General features: G+C 42.7%; 1 protein-coding gene across 1 annotated transcript; it reads right to left on the bottom strand.

Moving 5' to 3' along the window:
- Positions 1-20: 20 nt before the first annotated feature.
- On the bottom strand, positions 21-17,046 carry LOC117250780 (inter-alpha-trypsin inhibitor heavy chain H3-like). The gene is made up of 22 exons (XM_078167437.1): positions 16,889-17,046; positions 16,520-16,549; positions 16,214-16,237; positions 7,571-7,725; positions 7,326-7,430; positions 7,022-7,184; positions 6,800-6,910; positions 6,497-6,625; positions 5,159-5,275; positions 4,909-5,077; positions 4,665-4,790; positions 4,366-4,547; positions 3,980-4,165; positions 3,746-3,885; positions 2,838-2,998; positions 2,570-2,596; positions 2,410-2,460; positions 1,812-1,925; positions 1,441-1,642; positions 1,175-1,347; positions 492-603; positions 21-391 (listed from the first exon to the last, which is right to left on the bottom strand). Exons 1-22 carry the CDS (start codon positions 17,000-17,002, stop codon positions 253-255), a joined length of 2,730 nt encoding a protein of 909 aa, XP_078023563.1. The 5' UTR covers positions 17,003-17,046; the 3' UTR covers positions 21-252.
- Positions 17,047-18,249: the final 1,203 nt, after the last annotated feature.

Genomic DNA, 18,249 nt, shown 5'->3' with positions numbered 1-18,249 from the left:
AAATCCAGCTTGAGTCCATCTTTAACAACTTTGTCCCATTTATTTCAATACAAGTGGCAGCTGAGGCTGTCTCTCAGAACCCCTCAGTATTTTGTGTTCATTTTACTTTCAATTCTTATAATTCCAGCAATTACACTGATAGAAACTGTGACATTGTCCATGCACTGCTGTGAATGAAGCCTGTTGGGCCTTGTGTACAAGATGTTAAAGCATTCATTCATGGTGTAAGTGACACTGATGTGTAACCTGTTTTTAAACTGTTTTAAAAAGGCCTGACACAATGTAGTCTGCAGCCTCTCCATCGATGAGGCCGGTTCCATTACTGTGAATAAACCAGCAGGGAACATTTTCTCCGTTCTTCACATCCCTCCTGAAGTCTCTCTGCCAGCCTCTGTGGACCGAGACAGACATGGTCATGTAGGCAGTTTATTCAGTGGACACACACTGCATGCAGCAAACTCTTCCACACTTATCTGAGGCCTGCAGTATACCTGGTCACATTGAGCTCCTGTCCTTTCACATACATGGTGGCATCTGGTTTCTCTGGGACTTCACCTGGACGCAGGTCTGACACCTCATATTCAATCCCATGGTAGAACTGACCTGGAGGACGAACCACCATTGAAAGTTAATATCATTGTAAAATAAAATCATTCTGGCCCTGTATCTCTCCACCAGTGTGGACTGCTAATTAAGATAAATTGAGCTTTATTTTATCTAATTAAGTTTATGAATTGATGCAGAAAATTGCTGAAAATATGGTTTTGGTTAAATAACAATAGTAAACCACATTTTACTGCAAAACATCACAAATAACATTAAAAAACATTTAAAACAATCATTAAATCTGACAAATCCCAACAGGAAATTTGTCCTGGAGGACAAACAAAGTTTCACTGATCTTATTTTATGTAATTTTATGATTTTATGAAATTCCAGCCTGGCTGGCACTGCAATATGCAGCTTTTAAATTTGCATCATTATTATATGCCAAGTGTACTTTTTATGTACTATAGAGTGTTTTAGGTACTCCTATTAGCAAGCCCACAGACAAAGCAGCAAATATTCTGGCACCTTATCTGTGGGTTGAGTGATTGTGGGAGAGGTGAAATCCATATCACTTGTTCCGACCAAACCATGCAGTCTATTCTCTGAAATGTGTGTGATGTCGTACCTAGCAGGCCGTGAACAGAAGGGGACAGGAGGTGGCTGTCCAGGGTGTAGAAACCCAAGTAGTCCCGATGGTACGGGTGCTTCTTCCACACTTTGTGAAGCAGGACCACAAACTTGACTGAATCCTTTAGAGTAACCATTAGGCTGCGATCCTTGGTCAAGAGGAGATCCATGCTGGAGGAGGAAGAAGGGGAGGAGAGGAAGATGATAATTATTCTTCCTGAACTGGTGTTTATGTTTGATATTACTCATATAAAGGGTCCTTACTTGGGTCCTTTTAAAGCAGCTGTATCAGACCACAGCACTTTGACTTGTTTGCCATCCTGGAGCACTGAGATCTCCTGAGTGCTCACCTCTAGCCTCACCCCCAGAGTCTGGTGGATGATGCCGAAACGCCAAAAGTAGGTGTTAATTTTACCATCAGGGGGAATCTTCTTGTCTCCAATGGTCTCGCCATTGACCAAAATACCTGAGGAAACAACACAGGATTCAGTCACTCACTGTTTTTAGATGCAGGGGTGTGGTTTACTGGCTCATACATGAGAAGTGTCCTAAATCATCTCCAGGAAATACACATGTGTGAGGCAAAACATCAAGAGGTAACAAAGTTATGAGGATAATGAGGACTCAGGGCTGACCTTGTTCTGGGTCTCTGACCAGGTTGAAAATGGTTCCTGGCATGTCGTTGATATTGAAGCACAGGGCGTCGTGTCTGTCAGGAAGCTCTATCATGAAATGAGGATCTCCATCCACTGCAGGTGACACCAGAGTATAATGACATCAATTAACAAAATGGATGAGATTTTGTTTTAAATCTAGTTTTGGCTCAACATGTTGATTGAAACATTTGAACAAGAATAGGGGTAAAGTCGCAGGAGTCCACAGCCATGCTAACATGTTCACAGTGAGTGGGAACGTATCTGTATCCCTGGGATTCTCTGTTCCCCAGCTCAATATCCTCTTAAAATGATACATTAAGACACTTCTAAGGGATTAACATTCTCAGGAAAGCTTTATTTTATCATTGGTCAAATGCTCAGTGTAAATTTCCCTGGGTCAGTTTGTCAAGCAACAGTTTATAGCCAACTGATGTTATACTCCCTGACATCTTTAAAGGCTTAAAGTTTTGCATATTTAAGGGCTACTAAATTTCTTGGTCGACTGACAGACCAGCTGACCAACAGGCTGATATTACCAAACCCAGAGCCATGTAGCTAAAACTAAAAATGTACTTACCAAAATATGTGGGTGGTGGTGGGTGATATGCAGGGGGTACATATCGATGTGCTAGAAACAGGAACAATAACATTCAAGTTGAAAGCGATACAGTTAATTTATTTAATACCAAAAGAATCTTTTATGCTATATGGTAAAAAAAAAAAAAAGATTGTCTTACACACTCTCTCTGCCTGTTGTCTTTGCTCTGTAAAAAACAGACAGACAAAAACAACTTAGTATATTCCACAGTTCAAACTGGAGCACCACCCTCTGCTGGTGCAGTTGAGGAAAGAGAAATAATATGCTGAAAACATGAATCCAGCAGTCAGTGTTGCTTGTGATTGTTTTACAATAAGGCTTTCCTTTTCAGGGAAAAGCCTGACAGCAACCATGTTTAGAAAAACCTGTCCAGTATCACTTTTTAAACCCTCTCTTTCCTGCCTTACCCTCAGTCAGCTTGTCAGCAATGAGAGGGCTGTCTGTTCCATCCTCAGTTTCAGGCTTGGTGACCACCATGGAGGTGAGAGGGGTGACAAAGCTGTACTTCAGAGACATTTCCAGGGCTTTGGCTGTGGCGTTGGTTTTCTCATCTGGGGAACCGCTCTTGCTGCATGAAGGAAAAATATACTTAAGGTGCCACAAATGACACTGGCATCAAGAAAACCACCACTGAATCTTACAAAAAAAAAGTTACAAGATTCATCTTGGGCTCTCAGACGATGCCCAAAAGGTATTATTATAGGAATACTTCAGCCCCAAATGGCCATCAATTACACACCTGGTATTATGTTGGATTCCTGAAGAAATTTTTTTAGCATGCCTCCACTGTGAACGAAAAATCTAAAAACTGAGAGAATTCTCACAGTAATTTTACGTCGCTGAACACAGGAGCTGCTGGTGTACTGCTGCCTCAGTCATTTAGTTTGGTCGATGGGGTCAAGCTTTGCAGAGAGCCTACATTGGTTTAATTTTCAGGTCAGTTTTGAAATAGTAAGCTTTTAGTGAAAATGCAGATTTTTGGAAAGTAATGAGCATATGACTGAATAAATGAGTCTTGGATTATATTGCATGAGTTATGTAACAGCACGTAAATGGATGTTTTGATATAGTTTTGCTGTTGTTAAAGATGGTCCACTATGCCTTTAATTCATCAAGAATTTTCTCTGTTGTGGGATTCTTTATTCACCGTGGAGTCCTCCAAGTTTTCTGCATTGATTCAGTGTTACTCGGGGTGAGAACTTTATATACAAATGGCTATTTGGGGAGTAAAGTACTCCTTTGACAAAGATTTTCACGAGACCAATGGTAAATAAAGATTTCAGGTCTCAGCTTGAGTGAAATTTGTCAATCAGACCTCTTTTCCAGTAGCTGCTGGATGGTGAGGTAGGCCCACAGACGCTCTGTGAAATCTCCAAAGATGTACTCCTCATCTGGGTATATCACATTCCAATCCACAGCACTGGCCTGACCCTGCACCCTGAAGTCCTCCTCAAACTACAGGTGAGAGGAAAAAACTCAGAGTAATAAACACACATCATCTATCCACATCTGTATTGTCTCTAAATTTCCGCCATTTCCTTCTCCTCACCCCCTGGCCGAACACTTCCACCATGAAATTGTCCAGGTCATTGTCCATCAGCCGACCGGCCACCACGATCTCTGAGCCGTTAAACAGCTGGCTGTAGTGGTTAGTAGTCAGGAAGTCCACTGTGTTGTCAGGATAACGCAGGTCCACCTCTGAAAGCAGAGGGTTGGCCACCTCCTCATAGAAACCCTGGAATAAATGCACATACACATTACATATATTTGTATAAAATGTTCCATATGAAGAGTTTTTATCATCATTTTATTATGAGTAGTGATTACACAATTGTGGAAGAATTCAGCATAGCTGGTATTATTTACATTTAGCTTCATAAAATCTTTGAATTGGTTTAGAAAAACGTATTCAGAGCCTAGAGTTGGAGCCTTTACCTGAAGTTGAATGTCTGCATCTGAACCCTCAAAGATTCTGCGGGCCACTCCCTTGTTTTGTTTGCTCATCACATCCAGGAAGGAATAATCCACATCATTTCCAAATCCAAGACAGAACAGAGACATGTTTCCTCCAATAGCCGATCGCATATTCTCCTGAATAATCGGGAGCTGAGACCTTCCTTCAAATGCACAGATACAACATGCAGAAAATGAATGCTCAATACAAAATACATCGATCAAATGCACACTCATAACAACAGTATATCCTACAGTATGAACACACTCTGCATGCTCACCCCCGTCTGGCATTCCATCAGTCAGTAAAATAATCATATCGACGCTCCTCTCTGGGAGCTTCTTCTCCTGCCTGTCTTTGACCAGCATTTCCGCACCTCTCAACAGTGCATCATTCATATTGGTTGCTAGAAGTAAAACACACAACATACTGTAAAATGTGTAGTATGAGAGTGTATGTCTGTCATTTACAGAGTTAAGATGAAATTTAGCAACAGAGGTAATGTCACTTGTTTTTCTATTTACATCCGCGGTCATGTATCCCTCTGACATATGTCATTGCTTCAGCCACGTTTTCCTTGGTTGCTTTGGTAAGTGATTCCCTCCAAAACTCAACATTGCTATCAAATGGGATGAGAGCAAAGTGGTCCTCCTCGTGGAGGTCTTTGAGGATGGCCAGCAATGCCTGTCGTGTCTACAATGAGTCAAAAGGTCAGAGGTCAAAATGTGTTCATGTGGCCATCGATACACAACAACAGTAGGAATGGTCTTTCACCTGTTGTATCTTTCTCCCACTCATTGATCCACTCCTGTCAATCACAAACACCACATTTTTTGGGACTCTGGGCAGGTCAGGGGGAGCAAAGAAGTGCACGAAGTATCCATTCACAATCTGAAGAGAATGAAGAGCAGAAGTATACATGAAAGTATAACAAGGCAACATGACAATTGGATGAATTTTTCCAATAAAATATAGTTGATTCATTACACGTTGGGCAATTTAACCATAGATTGGTCAATTTCATTTTACAACTCAGCCCTCAGACAAATACAGTTCAGTCAGAACACTTTAGTCAAGGAAAACTTTACTTCCATTTGCAGTATTATAATTGGCTGTATGGCTCTGTTCTGGGGCCTCTCTGCCTTTCCTCGGGCATACGCAGAAAGCCTCTTCCATGCCCCCCTATATGGAAAGCCTAAGGCAGACAGAGCACACCTCTGTGTCCTTCCACGCACCTGCATGGAAAGACTTAAGACAGAGAGAGCACACCTCCCTGCCCTTCCATGTGCCTACATGGAAAACCTAAGGCAGGGACAGCAGAGGCAAAGACCCCCCCAGGAACAGAACAGAGCAGCATCAACAGAAATGACATTGATAAGTCAGACACAACATAAGGGAGCAGCTGGGGTGGAGGCCAGTTGCAGCTTGCAGAGGAAACAGCAACAGTAGGCAGGCCAGAGCAGTTTCAATAGGGCGTCCTGAATGAGATTCACCAATTGGTTGCATAGAAAGGAATCATGTGATCTATCAGCTGGCTCCCTTCCATCAATCAGCTGCTCCATCAGTTGATTGGCTGTTTGAGATCAGCTGATGTAGCTCAGATATGAGCTGAGATTGACAACATGTCCTGTCTGAACTAATGCTTCGCTCAGCTAAACCTATATAATTTTACCATCCCAATCACAAAAATAAATGTTGGTACTGTACATTTCTGCACACCATGGATATGTGACATTGTATGTTTAATGTGTTGCGGACATGTTTCTTTACATTTCACTTTTCAATTTAATGTTGTCATAACACTGTGGTTTATGTGAGGTTAGATTGGGCAAAAAAGCCCACTTAGTTTGGGTTACAAAAACATCATCTTGTGGATTAAAATACCCCATTTGCTCTTGTTAAAAAAACCTGCTTTGGTTGCTACTAACATCGCTGGAAATGTCCCAACATCTCATTAAACTATGTGAATCGTGCAAAATGTAATATAACTGTGGTTTGCAGAAACGTACAATGCCAACATTTTTTTCGGGCAGTTGGGCTGGTTTTACACGTAAAGCCTGATTTAAATGTGCACGAAGCAAGTACTGAGTACAGTGTTTGTTGACAGCTAACCTGAATGTCCCCGAGGCTCTTTGCTCGGTTCACGTCGTACTTGATGACAAAATCTCCGTCGATGAGTGTCCCATCACAGTCTGGACACTTCCTCTGCTCCTCCATAGTTGGTGAGAAAGAGATGTGTGCCTGACAACGGGATACGTTACAACCAGTTCAGCTCACTCTTAAATCTTGGGTCAGTTGTTTTATTGAATTTAAAGAAAGATTTTGAGAGCAGAAATAAGAGAGTTGAAATTCAGAGACTGTAAGACAAGCAAAGAATCAGAGACAACTTCTTATAAGGCCTGTTGTTTTTTGTACCTTGTTGTCTGTGACCACTTTCTCCACCAGGGGGAGCAGTTCATTGGTGAGAAAGGTTGCATGGGCTTCCACATAAGAAATGCCCTGAGGCTCATAGATGTTTGTTACTATCTGTCTCCACACACACACACACACACACACACATAATTTGTCAGTTAAACCATTTTTTTAGAATATCTGAACTCAACAAGAGACAGGATTTGAACATGGACGTGCGTTCACCTGAAAATCCTGGACCCGTTGTTGGGGTTTAACTCGAGTCAGAATCTCATACTGGCCCAGTTTCCTCTGAAGGAGCTCCTCGTAGGTCAGAATAAAAGTCACGTTACTTTCAGCTGCAATGTTGACAGACACTGAAAACTTCTCCATCTTTCTTCCAGATGCCCTGCAATGAAACACAAGCATGACTGACAGCCTCTACTGTTTGAGTGATCAGTTTAGTACATTAAAATATAGATCTCACATATTTCTTTGAACGTGTATTCGATGCTTTGTTGATGTGTTTGTTTTATTTTCTTTGACTCACTTGACCAGTCCAGCAGTCTGTCCAGAGGAAACAGCCTTCTCATACTGTTTCTTGGCTTTCTCTTTTTCTTTCACTTCCCCAACATACACCTGGCCATCAATTTCCCTGTGAGGCACACAGATGGAGAAATATGCAACTTAAGGCAAGTAAAGTGAGAAACATCAGCTTTAGAGGACGACTGGGAGAGGAAGCAGTGATGAACAGTGTCACAGACAGAGTGGAAATCAGAGTGGAGACGGACTGACATGCTGAAGTTGGTGATGAAGGCGGTCTTGGGCAGCTCCATTTCAAAGAAGATTTCTTGGGGGAAGTTTGCTTTGTTCCGAGCCTTGGAGGTCATGACGGTGTGGGCGAAACGAGACGTCACAGTGCAGTCCACTTTCACACTGTACACCTCCACCTGAGACAGAAAGAGAGGAAGGAAGAGATGGAAAGACTGAAACACAACTGAATAGGGAAAGCTCTATGTTACAAGCAGTAGCGCCACCAAGGGGTGGCCAAGGAGGGCCATGGCCACCTTGATACTATCGCTGGGCTCCCCTCACAAAAATAATCAGAAACTAGAATTAGCACCTTGCAGTTGTATGCCTCCACCAGTTGCAGTTACAGTTTACATCCATGCCTGTGGAAACATCAGTGCTTCACACACAGCACAGATCTTTACAATCAGCACAGTTTGAAAATTATTGTCACCAATTCAGTATCTGACCAAATGTCTTCCCTTCTGCTCCTGAGCTATGATGTTAAATAATGACTAGAAAAGTTTTTCTTTAGAAGATTGTTGTGTCATAAGGAAGTTGACCTTCGACCATCTGGATATAAATGTCATCACTTGTTAATTTTTTTCTATCAGACATTTGTGTGAAATTTTGTTACTAGCATATGGATCCTTGAGTTATGGCCAAAAACATGTTTTGTGAGGTCACAGTGACCTTGACCTTTGACCTGGGCAGCTGTGGCCCAGAGGTAGAGCAGGTCGTCCACCAGTCAGAAGATCAGTGGTTCGATTTCCAGCTCCTCCTGTCTGCATGTCAACGTATCCTTGAACAGATACGTCAACATACGACAAGATACTGAACCTCAAATCGCATTGGTGTGTGAGTGTGAGTGTACGGTAGCTTCGGCCACCAGTGTGTGAATGTTTGTGTGAATGGGTGAATGTGACTCATAGTGTAAAAAGCTCTTTGAGTGGTCAGATGACTAGAAAGGCGCTATTCGAGTACAGGTCCATTTACCATGTACCACCAAATTCTAATCAGTTCATCGTTGAGCCAAATTTGAGGAAATTCACCGCAGGCGTTCTTGAGATATCACGTTCACAAGAATGGGACCGGTAACATGAAAACATAATGTCTCCGGCCACAGCTGTCGCCGGCACAGAGGCATAATATTTGGAGGCCTCTTTGTGGTGTTTTTTGGAGGGAAAACTGGAGGGATTCCTTTGCGCATGTGTCGGCGTTTGTAGCTGCCTGTCTGTGCTCTCCCTAACCCGCGATTTTAAACTGATTTATTTTAGCTTTGGAGTAACTTTTAAGCTATCTGCTTGGACATCAGTTGTTTTTATTTATCTCATTTAATCGGACGTTATTTTAATCACTGGATGTCCAAGCATTAGGGGTTTTAACAGCCAGACACGGCCTGCTTGACAGGTGGGAAAACTTCCGCCAGCATAGCCTATATATGGCTACATCTATGCACGCCGATGTGGACCCCCAGCTTGTAAAAGCAGACAAAAAGATTTCTGACCTGAAAGAGGACATTCGCCGGCTCTCTGGTGAGCTAAACATCAAATCCTCCATGCTGACCGCCCTCCAGGAGGTGGCTCATGAACAGTCGCTCCAGCTCGCCTCACTCACGGCGGCCCTCCAGGACACGGTGCACTGGGATCCCAGCGCTTGGCCTCCACCGTCCTCCAGCTCAACACCGAGTCGCCGGTGGTCTTGGGTGGAGGTGGTCGGCAGGTTGTAAAAGAGGCCCTGGCTGTGTTGCCTCACCTCCGCGCCTCAGCCTGTCAAACCGCTACAGCGCCCTGGCATCGGACGGAGATCCAGATGTTGGCACTGCAGACGCTGCTGCTGCGGCTCCTTCCCCGCCGACCGATGCTGTTCCAGCCGCTCCCCGCTTGGAGGAGTCGGCCTCGGCGTCTAACGGTGCTGTGGCTCCCTCTCCGCCGGCCGGTGGTACACCTGCAGCGCCCTGCACGGATGGATCCGCGTCTTCCTCGCTGGCACCTGTGGACCGGAGTGCCGCGGCTGCAGGACCCGACCATCGACTCCCATCCCGGACATCGGTTTCCGCGGCGCGTCGGAGGCTCCTAAAGGAAGCTGTACGGAGACGCTCCGGGGGACTCCTCTCCCACAGCCGGGATGGCGCTGCTCCTGCCGGGGCTGGGGCCGGGACCGCCGAGTCGCCGCCGCTCCTGCCCCCCCGGTCACGCAGCATGGACCGTCCACCTGCCTCATGTGAGTCACCCTATCCCCATCGTGTTCCTCTTCGTCCTCTTTTCCCTCCTTCCACCGTGTTGTTTGGAGACAGCATCATCAGGAATATTCGTTTTTTCAACGCCACAACTCACTGCTTTCCTGGAGCCACAGTTCCGGTCATCGTTGACAAACTTCCAGAACTGCTTCATTCACTCCCTTCCTCCATAAATCGGCTGATTTTCCATTTGGGCTCAAATGACACGGCCCGCCGGCAATCAGAGCAGACAAAAATGGATTTTGTTGCCCTTTTTAACCTTTTAAAAAACTGTGGTAAGTCGGTCTTTATCAGCGGCCCCCTGCCAACACTGTCCCGCGGGGCAGAACGCTTCAGTCGGCTACACTCCCTCAATTCATGGGTCCAGGCTGCCTGTAGCACCTATGGATTCACTTTTATCGACAATTTTAACTTATTTTGGAACCGGTCCTCCGTTTTCAGGGCTGACGGGCTTCACCCGAGCAGGCTGGGCAGCCGCATGTTAGCGCTAACATTCAGCACGCTGTTCAGTGTGCCCCATGTGACTGACGTACATTGGAAGCACACGCCCCCCTGGTTTCCTCTTTGGTTCATCCCCAACCCACTCCCACATCCACATCCATTCCAGTCAGAATTTCAAACAGATTTAACAGAACAACTTCACCATGGACCAATAGCAACCCCAAAAACTTAGTTCCCCTCACACCTGCTCCACACTCACCACATTGTGATGATGAGCGCACGTTCGGCACAAACATTAACCTGGCCGTGCTGAACGTGCACTCTCTTTAAATAAAACTTTTATCATAAATGACCTGATTTTAGATAACAAGTTGGACAGTATTCTTTTAACAGAGACATGGCTTGGCACTGACGCACCTGTTGTTCTCACCGAGGCCTGCCCACCAAATTTTAATTTTTTATTCTCTATTCAGTCACTAAAAATTCGCTGCACTCTACTGAAGTTTCTTTTAACAGCTACTCATCATTTGAGTATCATGCCTTTGTTTTAAAGCCCTCCTATTCTTTGTATCACAGTTTACAGACCACCCCACCATTCCACCTCTTTTATCACTGATTTTTCAGAACTATTAACAATCATACACACCACCTATAATAGAATTTTAATAACTGGTGATTTTAATTTACATGCTGATAATACCTCGGATCCAATGTCCAGAGAATTTTTAAATCTTTTAACCTGCATGGATTTTAAACAGCATGTCACACAGCCGACTCACAACAGAGGACACACCCTGGACCTGGTCATAACCTATGGCCTGTCCACTGGTGTGTCCTCTGTTGTTGACCTGGCTGTGTCTGACCACTACTGTGTGTATTTTAGCATCACCAGTTTTAGCCATCAGGAGGCCCCGGTGAGAACGGTGAGGAAACACTACCTAACTTCTGAAGTGGCTGCAAATTTTATCGAGATTTTACAGAGCACTCCTGCTGAAATTTTACCTGCACCCTGTGATTTTATTGTGGACAATTTTAACAGTAAATTAAAGTCAACACTTGACTCAGTGGCTCCACTTTTAACCAAAATCAGAAAAACAAAACCTACACCCCCGTGGAGAAATGATAACATCAAAAGACTGAAAAGAAAATGCAGGAGTGCAGAGAGGAGGTGGAGAAAAACCAAATTGACAGTTCATTTTGAAATATTACGCAAACAACTCAAAACCTACAATAAAACAGTCAAACAGGCAAGAATATCCCACTTTTCAAAACTCATTTCCGATCATAAAAACAACCCCAAATTTCTTTTCTCCACCTTCGATCTTTTAACCAACACCAATTTTAATAAACCATCCAACATATCAACAGATGCCCTCTGCGAGGACTTTGCAGACCACTTCAGAAGTAAAATCGATGATATCAGGTCCAGTCTTTTATCCCAACGGAATGTAATTTTTAACACACCTGGATCATTGCTTTTACCTGAGGAAACACTGGAGAGTTTTGTCCTGGTTGATGCGAGGACACTTGGTCGAGTTTTCTCCCAGGTAAACCCAACAACTTGCCTTTTAGATCTGATTCCCACATCACTTTTAAAGACATTTTATGGATTCTTTGAGGAACAGATTTTAAATATAGTGAATTACTCTCTTCAGACGGGTGTCTTCCCCGCTGCCTTCAAAACGGCGGTGGTGAAGCCCCTTCTGAAGAAGAGTAATTTAGATCCCAACATTTTTAATAATTACCAACCTGTATCCAACTTACCGTTTTTAAGTAGGATTTTAGAAAAACTGGTTTTTAACCAAGTAAATGATTTTTTAAAAAGAAACAGTATTTCAGAGAAATATCAATCTGGTTTTAGGATGGACCACAGTACCGAGACAGCCCTTTTAAAGATTTTAAATGATATCAGGTTGAATGTTGATTCACAAAAACTCTCAGTCTTGGTACTACTGGATCTAAGCGCCGCCTTTGATACAGTAGATCACCACATTTTATTAAACAGACTCAGAAACCTGGTGGGCCTCTCTGGTACTGTTTTTAACTGGTTCAGCTCTTATCTCACAGATCGTTGTTTCTTTGTAAGTATGGATACATGTTCCTCCACAACGCATGAAATTAGGTGTGGGGTGCCCCAAGGGTCAATTTTAGGTCCAATTCTTTTTAATCTATACATGCTTCCCCTTGGGGACGTCATCAGGAGGCACGGCATCAGCTTCCACAGTTACGCAGATGACACACAGCTGTACATCGCCGTGTCTCCTGATGACACAGGGCCAATTGATACCCTTTTTAACTGTATTTTAGATATCAAGTCATGGATGGCAGTGAATTTCCTACAGCTCAACCAGGACAAAACAGAGGTTTTAATTATTGGTCCTGAAGGCCAGAGAGAGAAACTTTTACCAAAACTACAAGATTTTAAACCTTCACAATGTGTAAAGAACCTGGGCGTCATTTTTGACTGAGCTTAGTTTTATTCCACACATCAAAAATGTAACAAAGACAGGTTTTTATCATCTTAAGAATATAGCCAGAGTCTGCCCGTTTCTCTCTCAGGCTAACACGGAGGTGCTGGTGCATGCTTTTATCTCTTGTCGTTTAGATTACTGTAATGCCCTGCTGTCTGGTCTTCCCAAAAAGACCATCTCTAATCTGCAGCTACTCCAAAACACAGCCGCACGAGTGCTGACAAGGACCAGAGGGCGGGAGCACATTTCACCAGTTTTACAATCGCTGCATTGGCTCCCCGTGTGTTTCAGGATTGATTTTAAGGTTCTTTTATTAGTTTTTAAATGTCTTAACGGTCTTGGGCCATCTTATTTATCTGACCTGCTTTTATCATATCAACCCTCGCGAATCCTGAGGTCCTCCGGCACTGGCCTTTTAATTGTTCCAAGAGTTAGAACAAAAACCCACGGGGAGGCTGCATTCAGCCATTATGGCCCTCACTTGTGGAACAGCCTGCCGGAGAGCATCAGGACTGCAGAGACTGTTGATGTTTTTAAAAGGAGGCTCAAGACTCACCTTTTTAATTTAGCTCTTAACTGATTTCTTGTACTCTTTTAATTCTTCTATTATATTATGTTCTTTTTACTTTCTAATGCTTTTAAATTATTTATTTTTAAATCTCTATGCATTTTAGTCTCTAAATCTTAATTTATTTATTTATTATTATTATTAATATTATTTTAATCTTTAACTCTTCAATTTTTCCTAATCTCCACACCATGTGTGGAGTCCACCCCGGTTTGTCTGGTCGGGGTGGTCTCTGTGGCGGCGCTCCCTGTGGCTGTGGGCTGTAGCGCCTCTCAGTGTGGATGGCTCCCCATAGGTGGTTCTTTCCTCACCTGGTTCCTCAGTGCCCAGCCATGTTATTGACTATATTGACTGTGTGTGTGTGTGTGTGTGTGTGTTTATATGTGGGGGTTGGAGGGGCGGGTTTTCAGTATGTACAGTACAGGCCAAAAGTTTGGACACACCTTCTCATTCAATGCGTTTTCTTTATTTTCATGACTATTTACATTGTAGATTCTCACTGAAGGCATCAAAACTATGAATGAACACATGTGGAGTTATGTACTTAACAAAAAAAGGTGAAATAACTGAAAACATGTTTTATATTCTAGTTTCTTTAAAATAGCCACCCTTTGCTCTGATTACTGCTTTGCACACTCTTGGCATTCTCTCCATGAGCTTCAAGAGGTAGTCACCTGAAATGGTTTCCACTTCACAGGTGTGCCTTATCAGGGTTAATTAGTGGAATTTCTTGCTTTATCAATGGGGTTGGGACCATCAGTTGTGTTGTGCAGAAGTCAGGTTAATACACAGCCGACAGCCCTATTGGACAACTGTTAAAATTCATATTATGGCAAGAATCAATCAGCTAACTAAAGAAAAACGAGTGGCCCTCATTACTTTAAGAAATGAAGGTCAGTCAGTCCGGAAAATTGCAAAAACTTTAAATGTGTCCCCAAGTGGAGTCGCAAAAACCATCAAGCGCTACAACGAAATTGGCACACATGAGGACCGACCCAGGAAAGGAAGACCAAGAGTCACCTCTGCTTCTGGGGATAAGTTCATCCGAGTCACCAGCCTCAGAAATGGCAAGTTAACAGCAGCTCAGATCAGAGACCAGATGAATGCCACACAGAGTTCTAGCAGCAGACCCATCTCTAGAACAACTGTTAAGAGGAGACTGCGCCAATCAGGCCTTCATGGTCAAATAGCTGCTAGGAAACCACTGCTAAGGAGAGGCAACAAGCAGAAGAGATTTGTTTGGGCCAAGAAACACAAGGAATGGACATTAGACCAGTGGAAATCTGTGCTTTGGTCTGATGAGTCCAAATTTGAGATCTTTGGTTCCAACCGCCATGTCTTTGTGAGACGCAGAAAAGGTGAACGGATGGATTCCACATGCCTGGTTCCCACTGTGAAGCATGGAGGAGGAGGTGTGATGGTGTGGGGGTGTTTTGCTGGTGACACTGTTGGGGATTTATTCAAAATTGAAGGCACACTGAACCAGCATGGCTACCACAGCATCCTGCAGCGACATGCCATCCCATCTGGTTTGCGTTTAGTTGGACGATCATTTATTTTTCAACAGGACAATGACCCCAAACACACCTCCAGGCTGTGTAAGGGCTATTTGACCAAGAAGGAGAGTGATGGAGTGCTGCGGCAGATGACCTGGCCTCCACAGTCACCGGACCTGAACCCAATCGAGATGGTTTGGGGTGAGCTGGACCGCAGAGTGAAGGCAAAGGGGCCAACAAGTGCTAAACACCTCTGGGAACTCCTTCAAGACTGTTGGAAAACCATTTCAGGTGACTACCTCTTGAAGCTCATGGAGAGAATGCCAAGAGTGTGCAAAGCAGTAATCAGAGCAAAGGGTGGCTATTTTGAAGAAACTAGAATATAAAACATGTTTTCAGTTATTTCACCTTTTTTTGTTAAGTACATAACTCCACATGTGTTCATTCATAGTTTTGATGCCTTCAGTGAGAATCTACAATGTAAATAGTCATGAAAATAAAGAAAACGCATTGAATGAGAAGGTGTGTCCAAACTTTTGGCCTGTACTGTATGTATTATTTTTGTTTGTTTTTATTCTGTGAAGCACTTTGTGCTGCATTTTTAATGTATGAAAAGTGCTATACAAATAAAGTTTGATTGATTGATTGATAGTAACTTGAGAAGGTTAGTTCCCGGTAAATATTTTGTTCCTAACAATCAGTGTAGTAATCTTTCAAATTCAAGCTGTACATTTTTTTACATGTTTTAAGTAAATGGACAACCAGCGCATTTGAAAAACAATGAATCGCCTAACATATGCATGTACAGATAAAACATTAAATGTGATGCCAAAGATATATATTATAACAGCTTGAAGACATTTCTAAAAAGACATGAAGCTCAGTATGAGTTCAATCAGGAGGACTTTGTTCATGCTACATCCATTTGCAATTCTCTCTCTATCCCACTCTCACCACTTCCACCAATCAGCTGACTGTGGGCGTTCCCTCTCCCGGTTAGCCAATCAAACTTTGCCACGATCTCCATCAGCCATTCATGCTGATCCTGCCAAACTTTTAAGCTGTTCTCCTCTCTGCTCCTGTCAGCTGTCATTTTAGGCAGAATCGTTGCTCCCTCCTCCATTCCATTCACCTCCACCTTATCCAGAGACCAGGACAAGCTCATCAAAAGCCCACTCCTCTTCAAATCCAGATCCTCAGCTCCCTCTTCATCTCATCTCACCAAGTCTATTGACCTTGATTGATGAGCTATTTCCACAGCCTTTAGTTGTTAGTTTGGTCATTAATGGAGTTTTTTCTTCCTTCTCCAATACATGGCTGATCTTTGTGGTGAGCTGCTGCATATACCAATGTCTTTACATGATCGTTAAAATTGTATTGAATTCAGTTGAATATTTCTCACTGTGACCAATAGAGATACAATTATTTTCTTACCTTGGCCTCATTTGTACTTCTTTTCTGTAACAATAAAAACAATAAAAAACAAACAAGCAAAAAAAACAAAAAAACAGTCAACATTTCAGTTGAGAAATCAAAATTAAACACTGTGTAAATCAGGCAATTTCATCTTCAACTCTTGCTTTATGGGATTTAATAATGTGAATTATCTACACGTAAAAATAGCCTTATTCATTTTACTTTGAGAATTAAAATGTACAAGCAGAAAGATGCAACTTTAGTGTAACATTTTTACCATGATATAAAAGGACTGTCTGTCAGTAAATAATTTCTGGAAAGTACCTGCAGTGATCTGGCAGCTCCTCTTGTCTCCTGAAATACAAATACAACAGGGTGAATCAACATGGTGCCAAAATGTTAGAAGAAAAACACTGACCTAACATGAACCAGCTTATAAGAAAAACTTAACATTCTGCGTCACACATATACAAACAGAGAGGAGAGGTTAGAAGGAGTAATTTGATAGTAAAACTGAGCAGGATTTAAGTTTAAAAAAAAAAATCTGAAGTCACACAGTTCATGTTAAAGAGATTCTTCATATGAAAACAGACCAGTGGTTAAATCAGGAACCACCAGATAAAATGATTACCTCTGCTGTAAAACAATGTGATTTTAGAAACAGAGTACAAAAAGGTCGGTGTGTGAAGTTACCTGCAGAGCTTCATGGTCCCCGGAGATGACCAGAGCCCCCTGGGCCAGGCCGGGCAGCAAGAGGCAGGCGCTGCCCCACAGCAGCAGCAGTCGAACACCCTGCAGTCCAGACATGACCAAACGTCCACTGAACAGTGGCTGACTTCACTGCTGAGAAAACAGCTCTCTGGCCAGGGGGAGGGACGAAAAGTGTGTGTGCTGCCCTGGAGTATTGACCGACAGACCTGAGCTCAATGTGCAGCAGGCCCCGAGGTGCAAAAGTTGGTGCAAAAGCTCAAAGAAAATATCTGTGCTCAGGCTGTTTTTTAGTGTAGGTGATCATGCCTTATATAAACACAGTGGGAGACTGGGGTTGGTTGGCACACAGATATATTTTCTGGTCCTTTAAAGGTCACAGAAACAAAAATCATCTACTATGTTAAAACATCTGAGAGTAACCAACTTTTTGGTGAGTGTCGCGTTTCAGTTTTATGGTGTCAAAAGTCACATAGTGGTCTGTGAACTCAGCGTGTTATAAAACTGTGTTAGAGATATTGGATATTGGAAATGTGTTATTTCCAGTTAATACACAAACAAATCAGCCACATTTTGATTTAAGATTTGAAAGTCTGTGATGAGTAATTCTAGCTTCATTCAGCACCTCAACTGGTCAAATATTTCACTCAACTGCCTCATGTGTGTTTATTTCAGTTCCCACCTGGCAGAGAAGTTATCCAAATAAATAAATAAGTAAATAAATTCAAATAAAAACACTGTAAAAACACTGAACATTATTTGATTTGGTCAGCAGCAGAGATGGGCAGTATCTCAGTCAAATGTATTTACTTACTTTTAAGTAGTTTGTAATTTGTATTTGCTGGATGGACAAAAAAAGGAAATTGTAAAAAGATACTTTATGAGCTTGCATTAGTATAGGCCTATTTGAAACATTTAAAATACATTATTTAATATGTCATTTCATTCTCAAATAAGACACATTTTTATCGCCAGGTTTAAGCTGTAGAAATACATCACATAACAATTAGCCTAATCACAGCCTTTGATTAGAGTGAATCATGTGTCATGTCCCATGAGGCCCGGCAACATATGAGCTACCACATTTCATTTGTGTTCCCCCAGACAGCAGTGTTACTTCTAGCCCTAAATACTGGGTGAAGAATGGTAAGCAACATCCATGCCTGGAGTTATATGGAGCTTGCGATGTCAAGTAACTTGTCATGCTTAAAGGCATGTCAGGAACAATAAGCAACATGAACTCACAATAGCCAGCTCTAGGTTGTGTAATTCGGTATAACATACTGGAATTATAAATTTAGGTGGTATTCTCTCTTAAACTAGGATTCAAAAAGCAAAAGGGTTTG

The sequence above is a fragment of the Epinephelus lanceolatus genome, chromosome 1, assembly GCF_041903045.1.
Source record: "Epinephelus lanceolatus isolate andai-2023 chromosome 1, ASM4190304v1, whole genome shotgun sequence".
NCBI classification, from domain to species: domain Eukaryota; kingdom Metazoa; phylum Chordata; class Actinopteri; order Perciformes; family Serranidae; genus Epinephelus; species Epinephelus lanceolatus.
Note: the sequence above shows the minus strand (reverse complement) of the source record. Positions and strands in the feature narration are given on the sequence as shown.

Coding starts and splice junctions, on each gene's coding strand:
- LOC117250780 (XM_078167437.1), bottom strand. CDS start 17,002: ATGTCTGGACTGCAGGGTGTTCGACTGCTGCTGCTGTGGGGCAGCGCC. Junction 5,078..5,158: donor GTGGGAGAAAGATACAACAG/GTGAAAGACCAT, acceptor GACTCATTGTAG/ACACGACAGGCATTGCTGGC. Junction 4,166..4,365: donor ATGCAGACATTCAACTTCAG/GTAAAGGCTCCA, acceptor CATTTATTCCAG/GGTTTCTATGAGGAGGTGGC.